The sequence below is a fragment of the Carassius auratus genome, chromosome 46 (genome assembly GCF_003368295.1).
Source record: "Carassius auratus strain Wakin chromosome 46, ASM336829v1, whole genome shotgun sequence".
NCBI classification, from domain to species: domain Eukaryota; kingdom Metazoa; phylum Chordata; class Actinopteri; order Cypriniformes; family Cyprinidae; genus Carassius; species Carassius auratus.
In genome coordinates, this window is record NC_039288.1 from 12,860,254 (window position 1) to 12,882,106 (window position 21,853).

General features: G+C 38.8%; 1 protein-coding gene across 1 annotated transcript in view; it reads right to left on the reverse strand.

Moving 5' to 3' along the window:
* Positions 1–324: 324 nt before the first annotated feature.
* Positions 325–21,853, reverse strand: part of LOC113064249 (nectin-3-like protein) — a 62,073-nt gene continuing 40,544 nt past the window's right edge. The window contains exons 6-8 of the mRNA XM_026234914.1: positions 12,987–13,131; positions 4,651–4,750; positions 325–1,501 (exon numbers count right to left, since the gene is read on the reverse strand). Coding sequence (XP_026090699.1) covers positions 1,334–1,501; positions 4,651–4,750; positions 12,987–13,131 — 413 coding nt within the window. The 3' untranslated portion in view covers positions 325–1,333. The remainder of the gene's footprint in view (positions 1,502–4,650; positions 4,751–12,986; positions 13,132–21,853) is intronic.

Consider the following 21,853-nt stretch of genomic DNA (forward strand, 5'->3'; position numbering starts at 1 on the left):
TTGACATGCAGACAGAAGTCTGTGTGGAAAGGCTCTTACTAGCACTCCCGCCGCCCCCATTTGCTGTCTCTCGCGCCTTCCCAGAGTGCATTTTGTGGTCTGATATTTTCCATCATCGACTAGGGAAAGTTGTCCAGCAGTCTTAATGTAGAGCAGTGTTTTAAGCATTCATCAGGTTTTACAACCTATATTATACTCTCAAACCTCTGTCTGATAAGATTGTGTGTGGGTTGAAGAAGTAGCAGTGCTGTCTTTATATAGGCCTGTAACTCCGACTAGTTAATTTAGATGTGTTCGCTACAGACTAACACAGATGTGCTGGTTACATCGCTTTATTTGATTATTGGGATGATGTAATGCAAAGATGGCTTTGGTTGAGATTCAAAGTTCAAGCTTCACTACGATGACTGGAAAAAAGTTCTAATTAAGCTTAAACATTCAAAAAAGAGAGGGAAAAAGAGCCTCTATTCACATTTAACTGTGAAATACACTGACATTATGAGCTTGAATATTTACAAAATACATACTGTAACACAGTATCTACACACATACTGTAGGCAATGGCAAAGTTCATGAGCTATGCCTTGTGATTCAAATTCACACTCTTAAAAATAAAGGTTCTGAAAGGGGGTCTTCACAGTGATGCCATAGAAAAACCATTTTGGGTTCCCCAAATATTTTTTTTTTTCTTAGTGTGAAGAACATTGTAAAAGCGTAATAACTTTTTTAAAAGCACATTTTTCCATTTGAATGGTTCCATGGAGGATTAATATTCATCGTGGAACCATAGATACCAACAAAGAACCTTTATTTTTAAGTGTTATGTACATCACAGTGTAAAGAAGAAAACTAATGGCAAATGACCTAGTATCTGTCATAAGCAACAAATCAAATATCTCAAAGTTTGTCAAATTCACACCTAAAATGACAAATGTCTACATTGAAAATAAAAAAAGAGAAACATTTTAATGAGTGAAAAATTATTGTGTAAAGCAATGTGATTATCAAACAACGGGCAGTACTTTTTGTAATGTCTTACAAATTTCAGCTGTATTCGCCCTCATTTTAACCACTACATATGAAATATAAGTGAACAATAAGACTCATATAGTCTGAACAACACTGTACATGTTGAACAAGCCAGACCAATTACACATATATACGCTGCCAGGGTTTTCATTGTGCATTAAATAGACCTTGTATATACACCAGTAATAGTTCAGTGTTTTAATTACTGTACAGCGGTGATTTTGATTTGATTTGCTCCCAGTATTCTCGTAAACAGTTTTCACTTTGGGGCTGGCAGTGCACTGCAGTTGATACAAGGACGCTGTCACACGTAGTGTTCTCTGTGGTTGATGTAAACTTGGTCTGCCCCGTTCTGATGACATATCCACTCCTGATAGGACAATGAATGGTGAGTGGGGCTCTGGAGGTCTCTGCGAGCCATCCTGGCTGGCGCCCATTCAGCCAGTTCATAGTGCCTCTCCATCCGACGAGCCTATAAAATGAAACAACAGATATAAAATATATTAATATGCGTGTGCATACTCGTTCGAAAAAGCCAAAATATCATTAGCAGCTCCCGTTGGTGCTAATGTTGTTAGACTATAAAATGCTTGTTTAATGCGATTAGATAAAAAAAATAACCCTTTCTATTACTATAATTTTTTTATTAGGCCTGTCAATTGAAGATATGGAAATTTAAACATTTGAAATGAGTCAACTACGTGATATGAATATTAGCTTTAAAAGCCCACAATAATCCTTTACTGGCCTTTCAATAAAACAAAGATGCAAAAACAAGTAACAAATTTAATAAAAATTATTCTAATAATACTACTTCTAATACAAATTCAAATGAATAATATAAATTCTATTTATAAATACTTTGGACATAATTGTTACTTGTATTATATTTCTTTATTATGTTTATAAAACACTAAATAAACAAACATTAAACTGAATTGGATAATTTTTTTTCCACTTGTTACAGTTGGGTATTTGCTAGTGTAGAAATAAAGTGCTCAAGGAGGGTCTTGATCAAATGAGGAGTTTACTGAACATCGAAGGAGATAACAGACAATGTACAACACATTAACATCAATCACGGACCAGGAACAACTGAACAGACAGGGTATTTGAGAGCACAGGAGGTAAGGAGGGAACTGGAGACAGGTGGAGATCAATCAATTAACAAAACAAGAAAAGGAAGAGGACCAAATAAGGAAACAGAAAGTTCATAAACGTAACGGTTCGCCCCTCCTGGAGGGAGGGAGGGAGGGAGAGAGGGAGGGTGGGGGTTCTGGAGGCGGGCGTGGGGCAGGCGAAGAGGGAGCAAGTAGGTAGGAACCAGGGTGGAGTGGATGGAGGGAGGAGCCCAAAGCAGGAGGAGCCAGATGGTGCTCCAGAGACCAGCCAGGATGGAGATCCACGGTGGAGTTGATGGCGGGAGGAGCCATGGTGGAGGAGGAGCCGACAACACCAGGGGGCCAACAGACGGAGACTGTGCCGGTGGGTGAGGATGGAGAATGGAGCAGAGCAGCTGCAGAGCCAGGGTGAAGCCGAGGATCCGGAAGGCCTATGCGGAGCAGAAGGCTCAGGCGACCAAGGCGGAGGCAGGGCCTTGGAAGGCCACTGCAGAGCCGGAGTGACTAAGGATGGAGGTGGAACAGGAGGGAAGGAGGAGCCTGACAGAGCCAGAGGGATGGAGTGACGAGGCGAAGCCAGAGGAATGGAGTCCCGAGGCGGCGGATGGTCGACGACTGACCAAGGTGGAGCCGGAGGGACGAGGGAGCCCGTTGGAGCAGGTGAGATGCAGGTGGAGACGAGGGAGCTAAGAGCCAAGGCGGAGCCGCTGGGTCGAAGGACCAAAGAGGGGTCCAGGGCTCGGAGGCTGGAGGTGGAGACAGGGAATCCACACGCCTAGGCAGAGCTGGAGAATGGAAGTCCTGCGGTGAACCATCACACCCAGATGGCGCGGACTGAGGGTGAGCTGCGGGACTGACTGGCACCAGCAGAGATGAGATCGAGGAACTGGCTGGTCTAGGAGAAGATGAGAGAAGAAGGATGGGATGAAACACAGGATCAGGGCTGGATAAGGCCAGCAGAGAGACAGGAGATACGGCGCTGGATTGAACCAGCGGAAGTGGAGCAGGTGAACCGGCAGGTCTTGGAGGCAGGAGAGGGAGGCTGGGAGGGAACACAGGAGACTCAGGGAAACAGAAAATTCAGGGCTGGGCGGAACCAGCGGAGAAACAGAAAATTCAGGGCTGGGCAGAACCAGCCGAAATGGAGCAGAGGAACTGACTGGAGGAGGTGGGAGTGGGAGACTGGGAGGGTATACAGGAAGATCAGGGCTGGACAGAACCAGCGGAGAAACAGGGGATTCAGGAATTACCTCCATAAACCAGTCCATAAGGTCCATAAACTGCTCCATACAACTTTCAGAAACCGAATACAGCTCACCCTCAGTCGTAGAAGTGTGGGCAGGGCTTTCCTCCACACCCTCGATCTCCACTAAAACTCCCACTACGCACAGTGGTCCTGCTCCCTGTCGATGAAAGGCTCGGGCTTTGCGGCCACGGTGGGCTCTGGCTCCGTGCTGTGTGATGGAGGCTGGCTGGTCTCTGGTTCGGGAGTGGGGCTGGAGATATCCTCTTCGGCAGTGCAGATGGTAAATGTGGATCCATTTTTCTCCAGCACCCACCCCACGAAGGCGGCCTTACACAGCTCGCTCAGGCCAATATAGTAGAAATTTGAGAGCGAGCGGTCGGGGAAGTGGGTAAGGCACGCCAGATCGAGAAAGTCCCTGGTATGGTCCTCCAGCGAACAGTCCAGTTGCTCCAGGCATAGGAGTCGGACTGCTGGAATCGCCATTCCAGGAGAGGGAGGAAAACAAAAACAAAAAAAGAAAGAAAAACGCCGCTAACTAAACTGTTTTGGTCCGTGATTCTGTTACAGTTGGGTATTTGCTAGTGTAGGAATAAAGCCCTCACGGTGGGTCTTGATCAAATGAGGAGTTTACTGAACATCGAAGGAGATAACAGACAATATACAACACATTAACACCATTAATCATGGACCAGGAAGAACTGAACAGACAGGGTATTTGAGAGCACAGGAGGTAAGGAGGGAACTGGAGACAGGTGGGGATCAATCAATTAACAAAACAAGAAAAGGAAGATGACCAAATAAGGAAACAGAAAGTTCACAAATGTAAAACCATTGATATACTGAAAACAGTTACAGCTGATTAAATGGTACCCTAGTCGATGAAAACCAGTGAGCTTGGAAGACAAACAGACCGGTTTGATTTTATTATTATTATTATTTTTTTATAAAGTTTCTGCCACTTTTCACAAAACCAGCTTAGTTTGGACAAACTTGACAGCAAACAACCTGAGGCTGGTGTATTTTTCAGCAAAGTTAGGTCCTGGATGGGTGAAAAAGCCAGAAAAGACAAATAGAGAAAAACTATTCTGGAAAAAATGAGCTAAAAGAGAGCATATAATCACTCCATAAATAATAAGGAACATGCCAGTGGTCATCTTTCAAATGCAGCTCCATTATAAATTACCACAGAAGGAGAATAAATCAGACTGTGGATCCAGAACCCCCACAGAGTAAAGAGAGCAATGTGAGGCTCACCTGAGAGAATGAGGCCTGAGGGGCCTGAGAGGCCAGTGGGATGGCAGGAGGCCTCTCTGTATATGGAGGAGGAGGCTTGTGAGTTGGAGGGAGGTCGATCCTGTAGAGGGATGAAAACCAGCGACGATCAAAGGATGTATATCACTGACTGCACATGTCACATGACTCAAAAGATTATAGTGACCCCAAAATATCTTAGGGTGACCATATGAGCCATTTTCCCAGGATGCTTCCTTGCCAGAATTTTTATATTGCATTGCTTTGATCGTTCTCTATAGATCTCACCTTCTCACACGCCACGATTGGTTGATTATGTACCATACCTGCATGTTATTGGTCAAACTACTTTGAATGTTTTAGGCAATATAGAAATCCTGGCAAGGACACGTCCTGGGAAAATGGCTCATATGGTCACCCTAAAATATCTGGACACATTTAAACATTACATAAGCTATCAAACCAAGTGCTATTTATTTGGAAGAAATATACTGTTCAGACACTGTTATATATATACAGGCTAAACACTTCACAAAAATAAGTTTGCTAGATGATAAAACAATATAATACTTTTTGGAGTGGCTGTTTTGTCTTGATGTCAGAAGACGGAGGAAATGCTGGTCAAGACTAGACTAAAGTATGAAATGTGTTTAGTCTGAGGAACAATAACAACCACACCTTCTTTTAGCTCTGGGAACTGAATGGAACTTTTTGTCTGTTTTACATCCATATCAAGACCATATGAACACAATACCACGCACGCACACACACACACACACGCACGCACGCACACACACACACACACACACACACACACACACACACACATCCATTTTTTAAGTTAAAATGAATCTGAGAGTCTGTTTCCCAGCTCCCACACTTCCAAGGTGTCACTTTTGACTCAATCACCAGCTACTAAAAATGGCCTCCATGTCTCCAAGCCCCTACAGTCACACTGAAACATACTTTCTCAAGCTCTCTGCACCTCTAAACCAAATACTGCTGGCCACAATGGACCCCATCTAGAGTGACTTTGTGTGGGTATACATGTGGCCGGAGGTGTATATTACTCATATACACAAATACAACTGGAGCCCACTTTAAAACTCCAAACAATAAAGAGAGAAATGGAAACAAGTGACATCGTCTGACTAGTGGTTTGACTAGTGAATCACTGCAGTGGCTCTCTAAGAACATATGCCACCAAAAAATAAATAAATAAATACTATACATAGTTAGTATAGATACATACAGTATTGTTCAAAATAATAGCAGTACAATGTGACTAACCAGAATAATCAAGGTTTTTCATATATTTTTTTATTGCTACGTGGCAAACAAGTTACCAGTAGGTTCAGTAGATTCTCAGAAAACAAATGAGACCCAGCATTCATGATATGCACGCTCTTAAGGCTGTGCAATTGGGCAATTAGTTGAATTAGTTGAAAGGGGTGTGTTCAAAAAAATAGCAGTGTGGCATTCAATCACTGAGGTCATCAATTTTGTGAAGAAACAGGTGTGAATCAGGTGGCCCCTATTTAAGGATGAAGCCAACACTTGTTGATCATGCATTTGAAAGCTGAGGAAAATGGGTCGTTCAAGACATTGTTCAGAAGAACAGCGTACTTTGATTAAAAAGTTGATTAGAGAGGGGAAAACAAAAAATGCAAAAAATGATAGGCTGTTCAGCTAAAATGATCTCCAATGCCTTAAAATGGAGAGCAAAACCAGAGAGACGTGGAAGAAAACGGAAGACAACCATCAAAATGGATAGAAGAATAACCAGAATGGCAAAGGCTCAGCCAATGATCACCTCCAGGATGATCAAAGACAGTCTGGAGTTACCTGCAAGTACTGTGACAGTTAGAAGACGTCTGTGTGAAGCTAATCTATTTTCAAGAATCCCCCACAAAGTCCCTCTGTTAAAAAAAAGGCATGTGCAGAAGAGGTTACAATTTGCCAAAGAACACATCAACTGGCCTAAAGAGAAATGGAGGAACATTTTGTGGACTGATGAGAGTAAAATTGTTCTTTTTGGGTCCAAGGGCCACAGGCAGTTTGTGAGACGACCCCCAAACTCTGAATTCAAGCCACAGTACACAGTGAAGACAGTGAAGCATGGAGGTGCAAGCATCATGATATGGGCATGTTTCTCCTACTATGGTGTTGGGCCTATTTATCGCATACCAGGGATCATGGATCAGTTTGCATATGTTAAAATACTTGAAGAGGTCATGTTGCCCTATGCTGAAGAGGACATGCCCTTGAAATGGTTGTTTCAACAAGACAATGACCCAAAACACACTAGTAAACGGGCAAAGTCTTGGTTCCAAACCAACAAAATTAATGTTATGGAGTGGCCAGCCCAATCTCCAGACCTTAATCCAATTGAGAACTTGTGGGGTGATATCAAAAATGCTGTTTCTGAAGCAAAACCAAGAAATGTGAATGAATTGTGGAATGTTGTTAAAGAATCATGGAGTGGAATAACAGCTGAGAGGTGCCACAAGTTGGTTGACTCCATGCCACACAGATGTCAAGCAGTTTTAAAAAACTGTGGTCATACAACTAAATATTAGTTTAGTGATTCACAGGATTGCTAAATCCCAGAAAAAAAAAATGTTTGTACAAAATAGTTTTGAGTTTGTACAGTCAAAGGTAGACACTGCTATTTTTTTGAACACACCCCTTTCAACTAATTGCCCAATTGCACAGCCTTAAGAGCGTGCATATCATGAATGCTGGGTCTTGTTTGTTTTCTGACAATCTACTGAACCTACTGGTAACTTGTTTGCCACGTAGCAATAAAAAATATACTAAAAACCTTGATTATTCTGGTTAGTCACATTGTACTGCTATTATTTTGAACAAAACTGTATATAAATGCTTTACATATATATGCTACTCTCCAGTGCATCAATAACTAAAATGTGTAAATAAAATCTTATAAAATAATTTACATTCTGATGTACCATCATCATACAGATTAATTACATACATTTTATGTAACACAGATTTTATGGGATAAGCTCATGTTTGACCTGTTTTTGAACCACTTCTTTCCACAATCCCTCCCAAGCCTACATGGACAGGACCAATCTAAAACACAAATTATCAAATGAACTACATTACCACTACCATACATTTAAATATTGCCCTGGCATTTCCTCAGTTATATTATGCCACTGTAAACAATAATATAAAACACATATATGAAAAGGAGATTCTAAAAATTTTATCCAGAAAATACATCAAATTTTACATGTTTATATGCAAGGTAAAAAACCGAACTGAATACTTTTATTCAGCAAGAACACATCAAACAAATCAAAAGTGATTGTAAAGACTTTTACATACTAAAATACTGTTTTAAATAAACGCTGTTCTTTTGAATCTAAATGCTTGTTATAAATGCTTGTTAAAGTGTTAAAGAATCCTGAAAAAAATAAACAAAAATATGACGCCACAGCAACTGTTTTCAATTATAGTAATAAATAAATAATGAATTGAATTTTTTTTTTTTTTTTTTTTTGCCAAACATTACATTTTGCCATCCAGGAATATTTTAAAATATATTCAAATCAAACATAGTTATTTTTAATTGTAATGATTTTTCACAGTTTTAACACTTTTTTTTACACTATTAAATTAATAGTGATAAAAAAATAAAATATAAGTGATCAAAATAAATATTGCCTCAGGTGACAGTGGAGTTCTGTAAATGTTTTAATACTCTGAGACAGGTTTTATTTTTTTTCCACTGAATTTTTTCTTGATTCTCCCAAAGCACTTCTTTGCAGTCCCCTGGACTCCAGTCAGAATGTCCTTGTACTAAAGATCCACTGATGTGATTGAGATGGTTTCCTGGTTGATACTTCTTCCTCATCCATCATCTCTCTATCTTATCTTCTTCGGTTTACTCTCTTATTGATCACACCCTTCAATTTCTACTTTCATATTGATGAGTTTTGACATGTTGCAACTGAGAGGCGCGGTCTCAAATCCCTAACTGCGGTGGACAAATGTCTATTGACCTTCTGCTTTGTAGCCCCAGGCATTGGGAGGTCCTAAGGGTCGACATGCCCTGATCTTGAATTCCCAGAATGCCTTATATATGGAAAGATACCTTTCTTCACTCCCCAGATTTAGATACTACCCAAAAGGTCATCCACAGAATGGCATAAAGATAGTCTATAGCCATTAGTAAACAAATAAGGAATCTTAAGCCTTCACTGCTGGGAGGAAAAGCATTGACAACCAGTGAGAACAAGCTCCTAAAATACTAAGTTCGTTCACACCTCTTGGTTAAAAACCCCTTTAGGGAAAACATGTGAACTGTGACCTCTCCTCATATGTGTTTTTGCCAGTGTGCATCCATAAGCTCCACATTCCTCAAGGGATCAACTTTGCCTTTGTTTTTCCACTTCCTGTGAACATTAATCTCCGACCATTAGTAGTACATTGTTTTGTACAATTGATTTTCAATGGACTATCAGCCTGTCTAATGTGTCCCCTGCCCAAACGGAGATGGAACAGTGTACAAAAGTGTTTTATGACTCATTAGGTCTATTATGGAATCACATTAGCATTTCCCATAAAATAATTATGGCTGAAATAGAGGATTAAAAGCAGTCGATGTGATTCACGGACTAGAGTGGATATGTGTATTTGTGTAGCACAAGCAGGTAAAGATGCAGACAGGCCTGGACACTCTCACTGGATGTCCAAAGAACCTAAACAAGGGCCAAAATGTTAGACTTTGCATCAAAGAGGGAATAAGTTTGTATTGTTCTCATGTATTTTTCTCTCTTTTCAGCTCTCCCACGTATTGATAATTGAAGGTCAGAATAATTTGTTTCCTTCTCAGACTGCAAGGAACATTATATACTTTAGAATACTTTAGATGCTGCCATATCATTGTGAAGGACAATTCAAGGCTCCTTTAGATGAACTGGAGCTATCAAAACAAAATCATCATGACTCAAAATCAAAATGGCAAAACCTTTAAAATACCTCTTGAAGCATTTGAGGGAAGTGCATTTTTTTCTTATCCCTTACTGGGTATACAATCAGATCTTGATGTCAAGAGTTATGTGGACATTTTTTCCATTCATTCCTGCAAAAGCGCTGTGGATCAGCATCACAACGCTGCTTATCTCTCGCAGAGTCCCTGCAGTCTCCAGGGCAGAGGCAGCGTCATCCATCAGACCAAACCCAGCTGTCCCACCACGCTGATCTGCATGCAGCCTGCAGCCAAAGCAAAGCCGTGCCAAGACACACGGAGACTGAACAGGGATCAGCCGAAACAGATAACAGCGTCTCTTTTATCTCTTCTGAGAGTGACGCTTCTGACAGCAGCGCTGAGAAGGTTCAGAGAGGGCTCACTTGAAGATAGATGATGTTGATAAAGATAGCACAGCAGAAAACAAGTAATAAATAAAAAATGATCAATTCAACAATTCAGCAGATTTGAAACCCCTGGGGGCCTTTCACACAGGATGAGTTCTTTTGTAATTGCTATTATTTAAAAAGGCAATTATTTACAGTATGTCAAAGCCATAAACCCTAATTTCTACTCAATAGATGGATGCAGATGTATCATAGTAATATTAGCAATACTTTAGTCAATTTTTCTAGAAGAAAGAATGTTCTATGAAGAATTTTTTTATCAAAAACAGATACACTTTAAGATAAATGGTTTCCGATTTTAACATGTTTCAAAATTGAATTTATTCCTGTTATGGCTTAATTATGTTAACCAAATTTTCAGCAGACTCTTCAAATACTGATTTGGTGCTCAAGAATTTTTTTTCTTATTGGCTCAATATTTTTGTGGAAACCATACCACTTTTTCCAGCATTTATTCTAAATGTACTATTTTTGGGGAAACAATGTAAAAGTCTTTACTGCATCCTTGATGAATTAAAGTATTAATTCCCTTTTGAACGGTGGTATATATCTACTAAAAGTAAATTTCTTGCATGTTTAAGAGCAAAGTTTACAGGCAGATAAAAGCTATGAACTCCAGAATGCATCCTGTGTGAATGTCCCCTTAGCTGTCATGTTTGGAAGCAAGCTCAGGTCATATTACAACAGTGGAAGGTTTAAAAAAAAAAGAGACAGTTCTGAGACAAATTTTAAAGTCCACAAATGATATGGAGTCCAGACATTTGAGCGCTGGGAATTGTCCGCCTGCTGCTTTTCCCCTGTTTCCTGATACAATTTTGCCTGTGAACAGCTGTATCACACCAGACTCCACTGTGACCTCACCTTCATGAGAACTGCATCCATCACTAAAGCAAGAAAACATTACTTTTTTTTTTTTTTTTTGCTATGTTTGCTTGTATTTACACTAGTTCTTTCTTTAATAGACAGTCTGAAGAATGACAAATATTCAGTGTTATTTCTGCTGACACAAATACTAACAACCAGTGGTAAACTAACAATGGCGTGTCCTTGACAGAATACAAATATCTACAACAAATCAGAGTGGGCTAATGTGGGCACAACACATTTGTAAATGTAGGTTAACATTGTAATTTGCATATTTATATGGTCAATAAAAACTGGACGAACATATCTCCATTCGTATAATTAAAATGCTTGCCTGTCTGAGACAATCTTAACAAGAACGATTTTTCTAACTGTTTTAAGCCACTTCTAAACGTCAAAAGCAAAAGACCAGTTTGTTTCCTCTAGTTTGAAATCACCACTTGATCGTTTGACCATTTGTTTGACAGTTGTTACACATTTAGTAGTCATTTTTCTACCTGACCAAACATGGTTACTGTAGTTAAAACATGGTTACTGTAATTAAACCATGGTAACCACAAATTAAACCATGGTTTTGCTACACAAACCATAGCTTAACCATAGGATTTGTAGTAAAACTGTGGTTATACAAATGGTAATCATTATGCCAAAAAAAAAAAAAAAAAAAAAACATGAAACACTTTTGCCATATTAAAATGTACAAAAAAATATGTTTTCCAATTTTCAACCAGCTTTGAATTGTTGCCATTATAAGTAAATGAACAATGTGTATTTTTTTTTTTCATTTAATGTGCAATATATTCTCCCCGTTTATTTGTCAGCAAAAGTCTGCTGGATGACGAAAAACGCATCATCATCCGGCAAACTTTTGACAGCTTCAAGGCTTCTATGAAAATTACATATTATGCTTCATTACACAGAAGTCCCATTCAAATTTAGCAGCTTTCTATTGGTCAATGAGGTGAATTTGTTTTGCCATTTGAACCGGTTGCAAAATCTGCATGGGCAAAGCTTTTGCCCTCACACGAAAATCCCAATTCCATGAAATTAATTACATGGAATCCTATTAAAATTACTGAATTTTGCCCACAAAAATCTAAAAACGTGTCGGTAAATGTGACTGCACCTTTAAGTACCATTTAGTATATTCATGGTCATCTATTGTAAACAGTAAACTTTTACACAGTAAAACAAATGCTAACCTAGGGTTAAAAAGTAATGCTAACACTAAAACTGTGAGACACAACTTTACCGGAGATTAACTATTGTCCTTAAACCAAGATTAACAAAATGATAACCCAGGGTTAAGTGCAGCGTGAAGCATATGAAGCCCAGTTTGGAGCTTGTTTTCTGAAGGCTGTGGGAAGATGGAGACCTCCAGGCTGGCTGAAATGAGACGTCTGTGGGCTCGTGTCTCAAGACACTCTCAGCGACAGAGCAATAAAGAGGCTCTTTTTTCAAGAACCAAACAAAAACAACTGAAAAAACAACATACTTTGTCAAAAAATGGAACTAGCTGAAGCTCTTTTGCCTACACAAGTTCCGCAATGATGTATCGTGTGGTAGTCTCTGTATACTGCAAAAGCAAATACACAACTGTAGTTTATTGTGACTAGTCTCTCTCTGTGATGACATGCAGTTGCCTTTCCAGGAAACAAAGGGAAACCATCTGATGTTGCTCCCAATATAATAGAACATTTACAGTCTTGACTGGGTTTCTGGGCTCAGTAGTAATTGACCAGACAAAATCTATTATGGCTATTGCGGCTAATCAAAGGTTAAACCATAAAGAGGTGCTGTGGCTTGAAATGCCTCGTTCTGACAGGCCAACAGGTGAGCCGGAGTCTAATGAACGTAATGATATCCTGACTGGACAAACTACAGTCTTCGATAAACTATTCACTTCAATAAAACACACATATCACATTGCTAACTGTTCGCTGCTAAGATTGCTGTAATTTATTTGGGAATAAAGATGGTATTCTAGCAGATCTTATCCTGCATGTTGTTAGGTGACCATCCCAGTAAATGTCAGATCTGTAGCTTAAGATATTGCATATACTCACATTTTATCTGTGTATGTGGGTGAGGGAGCCTTGCGTGCTGTGATGAGGACGACGGTGAAGACAGTGATGAGGAAGAGTGCCAGCACAGCTCCCATCACGGCCCCAGCAATAGCCATGGAGGATGTCATCTGCTTCTGAGACACGTCTGAAATGCACCGCAACAAACGAAAAGCTAATTAATTCATAAACACAGCCATGCGAAACTGGAGGCACATCAAGTTCCACTACAGTTATCTTCAGTGTGTTACAATACAAGACGAAACGCTGCTGATCTTCACACAGAGCAGCTAAATGCCACAAATTACAACAAAAAGCACAAAACAGCAAAGCAAAGCCTGTTAAAGCAACTCACAGCTGTATGTAACACGCTAAAGCTCAGCATGTGTCGACGTAGATTGCAAAAGACAGACAAGAAAAAAGTAAATAAATAAAAAACAGCAAGAGACTACAAGGCAACTCGGTTAAATAAAGATGTGAGGACATAGTCAGCAAAAACTGAAAGCTCATGCAGCCAGAACGGTTTATAATTTATTTATTTTTTATAAACCTAAAACTTTTTGTTAGATTTATTCTATTACATGTATACATTTAGCATATATATATATATATATATATATATATATATATATATATATATATATATATATATATATATATATATATATAATTTTATATAATTTATTTATTATTTATTGATTTATTTTTTATATGAAAATTTTTTCAATGTTCTGGAAAAGTTTACAACTTTTTTCTTTTATGTTTTAGGGATCCCCCCCGCCCCTTGTTTATGCAAATGTTGTGATAACAGTATCAACATTTTTCTTTTTTCAAATTTTGCAAATTTCCTGTATTAGTTGCTAAAGTACCTTAATTGTTCTAAAAAGTGAGTTTTTGTAGCCACAAAAGTGTAGTTTCAAACTTTAATATAACTATATTTTTCACTTTTTGTCAAAATGAAACTATAGTTAATTATTTTTTTCTGTAATGTCCTTTTTTTACATTATGTTTATTGGGTTTCTCCAAGTTTAACACAACATATAAAATATAGAACAATCTGAATAGATCAATCCAGTATACACTGTCCTATAACATGCCCCAAAACTCTAACCTATATAGTAAATAACATTAAACAAGATAGTATAGTGTCATTTTCTTTTCTAATGTCTTTCCATTAAAAATAATGAGAATTGGATATTTCATATTAACCAATTGCTATTTATTTAGGAGTTGTTTAAGCAAACTTACATCTTTTCAGCTCTTATCTTGTTTTTTTAACACCCAATTTTCAAAATCAAATCAGTTCATGATGAATCAAATTAATTACCATCAGGTGGATGGCTGGGTTGAGCAGCGGTTAACAGGGGGCAACCTATAGTCAGCCGGCTCTAAGGCTCAGTAATTAGGACCTCCTGCTTCCCTCCTTTAAAGCTTGCTGTTACTCTCTGTCCCACCCCGCAGTGCTCTTATGCTTTGCTGCACCAGCTTTCCCCTCTACTCTCTTTCTCTGTCATTACTACCTCCTCCCTCGTTCGTTTTTACAGTGAGTTACACACTCTTGCGCAATCAATGAGGTTTCTGGCTTGTTATCCCCACAACGGGACTCCTATAAAAGGATTACATCCATTAATTAAGATTAATTAAACTCAAAGAGCGCCCTTTCAGATCATCAACAGACTACTTAGCCAAGAGGGTGGAACAATGTCACCATATTAACCAGCTTTGCCACTTGACCCATGGTATGAAACTCCATGCTGTCGTTGACAAAAGCATTAGTTTTTTTCTGCCTTCTTTGTAATCTTTCCCTAACACAAATCAACTGAATGTATTATTGAGTGTTATGGTCACGAACCTAATAATTACCACAGTGCTGTTACTGTTAGCTCACCTCTGCTCTCACAGGAGAACAGAACAGGATGTTCAGTCACAAGTCATTCAATAGTGATCGTTTAGGCGTAGCAAGCGGTAAATATTTGGCCTGCTGAGCACACGTCCGGCTCATGAGGTGTCTGACAGAAGCTGGCACTGAAAGAATAAAGACAGCGAGAGCAGGAGGTCGAGGGTGTAAGGTGTCAGGAGGAGAGTGGATTGTGGCTGAAAACAAGCCCTGGGATGGAGAATGTTAGCAAAAAAAATTGGCACTGAATCGGAGGTTTGGCGCAGTGGTGATTCAAACATGCTTGTGACAGATCTTTGCACAGCAAGTCCAAATGGCAATATCTGAAGGCAGTGTAATAAAACTATGATTTCTGCAGCTTGCAAAGAGTTAAAAGTGAAGCATGTAATTTCTGTGCCTCTATGGCTGGGCAATATGGCTAAAAGCATTATCACTATATTTTTTCCCCCTCATATAATTTGAATATTCATAACAATATTCATTTTATACCATTAAAAGGGTAGGAAATGCATAAGTGGAATTCAGTTCTTTCCCCGAAGTGAATACTATTTGTATGTTAGACTTTGAGAATAAATATAATTTAGTGGTAAACTCCACAAAGTAATTTACCATTAAATTTGGGGCCCCCAAAAATCTGTTATTTTTTTTCTATACCATAGTTTTTGTATTTTTAATTAAGATTAATCAAACTCAAAGAGCGCCCTTTCAGATGATCAACAGACTACTTAGCAAAGTAGTCTACAAAAAAAAAAATGTGTATTTATTTTTTTATTATTTATTTATAATTTATAATTATAATTTAATGACAATTAATCATCAAAAATTACATCTAATGAAATTTACTTTTAATTTTCGAAAATATAATACGTTTACTAATTGTTAAATAGGGTGCTACGCAACATAATTTGTAAACAAATTAAAACACAGATGACATCCATCTTGGTTGATGATATTCCTTATTTTTCAAAACAAACAGCAACATTTTGTTATTGGGACAGTGTTGACAGTTACACAAACTAGGATAGGAGAGGAGAAGTCAAACGAAAGTCTTCTTGTTAAAGTACAAAATCCAGTCTTTTCAATAGGAACCCTGGAATATAGTATAAGGGTTAAACATCTGCCCCAAACAGATTTTGCATGGGTTCAAGTTTTTGGTGCAGACCACATTGACCTTTAACCTCATAATGTTAACAAAAAGACATGATTAGTTTTGCACAATATCCAAGGAGTTAACGGATTAAGGTTAAGAGAGGAACTCCGTTATTAACTGAGAATGTTCACAATGTTTCTTCACTAAAATCCCTTCGCTACCCTCCACACTCTTTTATTAATAATTAGCACATAGCTTAGCATCCATTCCTGCATGTCTCTATGTATAGGTCTTTAGATTTCTGGAGGTTTAACTTCATTTGGGATTATTTGTGGTTCAGTGTACGGGAACAGGGGTCAGGGACGGTGGCAGGGCTGGGAGGGGGCAGGAGAGAGACCATCATTCTACCGTCTGGTGGGTAATACCACAGATGGGCCCCCCACAGTGAGTCACAAGACCCTTTACAGTTCAGTTCAGCAAGGGTTAAAGCGGTCATTCGCTGCACAATATTCACCTAAAAAAATAATTTGGTTTCTTCACGTTTAATCTAAATAAAGAAATGTGAAAAAGGAACACGTAACACTTAAAATACTTATTACAAACATAATATACTTTAGATTCATTTGCAACGCATCAACACATTATGTTACTCAGCACATGAAAATAAAAAATGTTTCTTTATTGAACAATAATTAAAACTTAATGATTTAAAACGTACTTTAAAACAAAACTTTTAAGTTGGCATTAATACAAAGTACTTAAGTGTGTAAAGAAAACCATAGAAGTGTACTCTCTTTAATTAATAGTATCCAAAACTTTTTCAAATTTAAATATACTTTTTCAAATTTAAATATACTTTTAATTTGAAGTACAATACAAGTGCATATTAGGGTAGCTGGATCATTTCTAGAATTTGGTGTTTTTTTGTGTAAACATACAAGCTCTTTCAAGCTATTTCTTGAGCTATTTCTCTCAATGATCCTCAACAAACATCTTCTGAAATCTGTTGTTCCCTCTTCTCTGCTCCTCTTCTTTAAGTGCTGTGACCATAATTCAGCTGCCTTTTAGCGACTCGCTTTAACCCCACTGGACTTAAGACCTTTCACAGGTGAGCCCAGACTTGAACCGTATCCTTTGAAGGTGCTCTCATTCATGTTTACCTAGCAGATTTAAGATTGCTCGACACTGGTGGAGAAATTCACAGCTCAGAGGTGATCCCAGAGTAAAGGAGGATTAAATGAGTTCACACTCGCTCGGAGCAGGTTCAGGGGTGGCAGGCATCTTTAAACCGGATTAAAGGGATCAGATGTTTTTCTTAGACGGACTGTTATGGGTCTCAGATTGTCGTATATTGCCGTACTCATTCAACACTCTTGGGGGGTATTTGATAAAAGGAGCTGGGTGGGGAATAAAGCACCACAATGCATTCTGGTAAATGTTACAGCTGGCCCTCGCTGCCGGCTGACACCTGATAACAATATTGGAGAGCAGGAAGGCAGTTTGTCTGTGTTGAACTGGAACAGGCTTCTGGTTTTTGCAACCTATGAGTCTTAATTACTGTGAAACTCAAATACAGTCTCTGGGACAATGGGAGGAACTGGAGAAACGTCCTTGAAAAGGGCAAAGGCTCAATGATTGTATGATGTAACATGCTTGTCATAGTAGAGGTCACTAGATGAGAGAAAGACCACCGCAAGAGGTTTGTTCTGGCAAATGAATGGAGATGGGTAGGTCAAGTGTCAGAGGTTATCTTCTGTTGTGAATGCTGTTGTTTAAATGGACAGATTTTTATTAAGGGGTTGTAGTGTCCACAACTGCAGAGAAGAGCAGCTGTTTCTGGGTGGTCTGTAGCTCTTGATAAAGGTTTCAAAATGTGGTTTCACAGAGATCCCAGAGAATAACCATTTTAAGTTCCCCAAAGAACCTTTCATTGAACCATTTTTTTCCTTAGTGTGAAGAACATTTGAATAACCTAAAGAACCTTTTGGCAACATATAGAACATTTAGTGCAAAGGGGTCATATGATCCTTTTTTAAATATTATTTTTTTTATTTGGTGTAACAAAATGTGTTGACATGCTTTAATGTTAAAAAAACACATTCTTTTTCAAATACTGTACATTATTGTAAATCCTTTATGCCCCGCCTCTCTCAAACATGTAATTTTCTACAAAGTATCTCCTTTCAACAAACGCAGTATGCTCTGATTGGCCAGTTGACCCAGTGCATTGTGATTGGCCGAACACCCCGAGCACATGTTGGAAATGTAATGTCCCTTTCCATAATCACAAGGTTCATCTTTCAAAATAAATGTAAAGACAGTTAATAATGTCCTTATCAGTTCAAGCTTGAAAGGGGAACAGAATGGTGTGACAGACACAGTGATGAAGTTCATATGTGTTTACAGTACACAAGTCACAGACGATTAAGACACCTGACTCCACTGTGTGACTCTCTCTCTCTCTCTCACACACACACAGACACACACACACAGACACAGGTTGGTAAATGTGGTTTATGGGGACTCTCCATAGGCGTAATTATTTTTATTCTGTACAAACTGTATATTCTATGGCTCTACCCCAACCCTACACCTAACCCTAACCCTCACAGGAAAATTTATGCATTTAAATGTATGCATCAAAAAAAAAAAAAAATTCTGAATTATTTATAAGCCTTTTGAATTACGGGGACACTGAAAATGTCCTCATAAACCACCTCATCATAGAGCATCAAAGTACCGCCCACAGCCCGAGAGAGCTCTGGTGCCGGAAGTAAATTTCCCATTCATTTCTCCCATTGACTTTCAGAAAAATCCGTGTCTAAAGAGTTTTAGAGCATGTGTGAGGATAACCAGCTACGGCTGAACTCATAAGCATATGACGTATCATTTTGAGTGAAAAAGTTAAGAGAAAATCCCAAATGAGTCAAAGGTACAAGACTGTGTACATATTTTCATTTCGAGCGCAGGTACTAATCATCCCATAAACCACCGCGCCTCATTAAATTCGACTGGAGCCACAACCGCGAACGAGCCTTTTGAGCGATTTCCAAATCTGATGACGGCATGGATGACGGCCGCCCGCACTAACTTTTTATCCTCCAGTGAATTTTCTCATGGCAGCCATGGAGATCATGATTGCACTTATAAGTCTACTGTACAAAAACGCAACACAGGTTTTTATTTTATTTTTTCATTAATGATCTTCAGTCTTCGCGGGGTTTAACCAGATGGTTACACAAGCTCCACCAATCAGATGCATCACTTTGGGATTGTGGGATTGTTCAGGATTGTGGGTAATGAAGTACTTAGCCAAGACATCGCGAATAAAAGGCATTTATATCAAAACAAGGTTAGTGCCCCATGATCCTTTTATGCGTTTATATGAGCATATACTATCGCTTAGTACAGCCGTAGCTGGTTTTAAGTCTACCATGTGTGGTTACGTTTTTATGGCTTATACCCCAAATGTCAATGCAGAAATTGCATTGAATTTTTACTTCCGGCACCAGATTGTGGACTGTGATGCTCTATTGTAATACCTGTGTCATACCCATGTCATTATACAAATTTGTGTCCTCATTAACCACATAACCAAGCTCTCAAACACACACACAAAACGCAGTCACATGCGACACACAAAACTCAGTGCAAAAACAAAGCATTTGAACAGTCAATAGCAAATACTTAAACTAATAACAAAGATACTTACAGTAGCTGATTCAGAAGTGCCAGATTGTCATAGCACAGTCATAGCATAGTCATAATCTTTGCAACTTTGAACTTGCAAAAGCTGCGCAAATCCACGGTCATTTTCAGCGTTTATTTGCGCATCTTCTCAGTTAACAACGGCTCTGTGTAGTAACAGCTGCTCTATGTGAAATCACGCACCTGATGTAATTTACTGCTGATTAGAGAACCGGCTTTACTGACGAGATGCTCATTAACGATCGGCCGATCGTGATCGGCGCACCCCTAGTAAAAAGGTACGATTTAAAGAGCCTGTCCTCCAACAAAAAAACGACCAGATAGGTTGTTTGTGCAAACATTTATTACGACCTATATTTACGTTTTAAAGTTAAGCGCCCTCTAGCGGGCGTAAAAATAATGACAGTATCGCGTTGCATCTGTCGTCATGAATTGACGTATAGCGTCATTACCAATCAAAATGCATGTTTATTTAAATGCAATTTGTGAGCGTTTTACACCGATCTCACAGTATTTCCTACTGTAGGTGGCTTATTCATTCGAATGACCACACCTAACCCCACCTCTAAACCTAACCCTCACAGAAATCTTGCTAAATTATGATTTATTGAGCATATAGATTTTCGTGCAGGTCTGTTCCATGGAATTGAACCCATGATAGCATGATTACATATCAAGGTATAACACAATAATCTACTAACTACAGAACTACAGAGCTACACGAAACGCAAACCAGAGAGCAAATAAAAGAGTACAAAACATTAATATGAAAAGACCTTTTGCCGATAGGGGCGCAATTGTAGTATACGCTCTGATGGGTCGTATTTCAGGGATTTGGACAAACGACCTATACAAGCGTATTGGTTGGAGGACAGGTTGGATTTAAAAGCATGATATGTACTTTAATTCAAATTCAATTAAAAGTATTTAAAAGGAATTCAGTTCCAAATTGTCCACAAAACGGTGACTCACAACCTATTTGCTATTCACAGTCCAAAGTATATAAATATGTTATCCAGAAGAAAAAACAGTAAAGAGAGGATACCATCCTTCTTTTTCAGATTGAATACCTAATGGCGACACTGTTTCCAAGCTGAAAAAATATGGTCTTGAGTGTAAGGACAAATGGCTAATGAACAAACACATTAAGCTATAGATAGGTTATCTTTGATGAATTAGAATTAAAATAAATGCCATGAGGAAAGGAAACACATAGTGCTTAGCATTTGCATTTTAGAAGTTAACATGTCATCTTGAGAACCAGCTGGAGGCCAATTAATATAATTATATTTGGTTACATATTTGTACACAACACCTAGTATCTGTGACTGTGAAATAATAAAGTGCAGTAACACTCTCCAGTCTGCGACTCTCGAAAATGGAGCACTGAACATTTAATAACAGCCTACCATTGAGAGAACGATTTCATGACCACTGTGATGTATTAGTGGAAAATTATGTCATAAAAGATGGATATCTGAGAAGCAGAGAGAGTCACAAAATGGCAATTTTTCCAAAGGAAATATTCTCTCTGGAGAAAATGCCTCGGTCACAATGACAAATCACAGCCTTTTAAAGTGTCCATCTTTTATAGAAGAAATTTATAATGTCATAATTCACCTTCATGCATGCATTTTAGTTGCATCGTCCCCCAGTTCTCCTTTTTAACCTTGGTCCATCTTTGACTTCTCCCTTCTTCCGATCTCAAACTAGCTCCCATTTCCACTATTTTTTTTCTTTTTCACGCAGAATTGCCCCCTTTCATCCACTCTGTAACCCCTCTTTTTATTCTTTGATGGAGAGCGATACAGGAGGCAAAGGTATCTCTCAAGAGAACAAGCTTTCTATCATAAGCCTGGGAAGAGTCTGTTGCCATGGGGACGATGTCAATGGCTTGGAAAGGGGCTGTTGCAAACAAATCCATTCAACTAGACTAATTTAACCAATCAGAGGCACTCATGGAGCAGGGAGGGGGGTGGTAGGTAATACTGCTCCATAGAGAATCTATTCAAACAGTGCAGTGAGAGAGTGACCTCTTCACCCGTGGTAGTTCGACTGCTCGTATAATGAATGACTTTGTTATTTTCAGTGAGCTAACCTCACTTTCCATGGAATTATCCAGTAACCTGGACATAACATACCTGAAGGAAGAAAAGTCTCTCTATTCTGTCTATC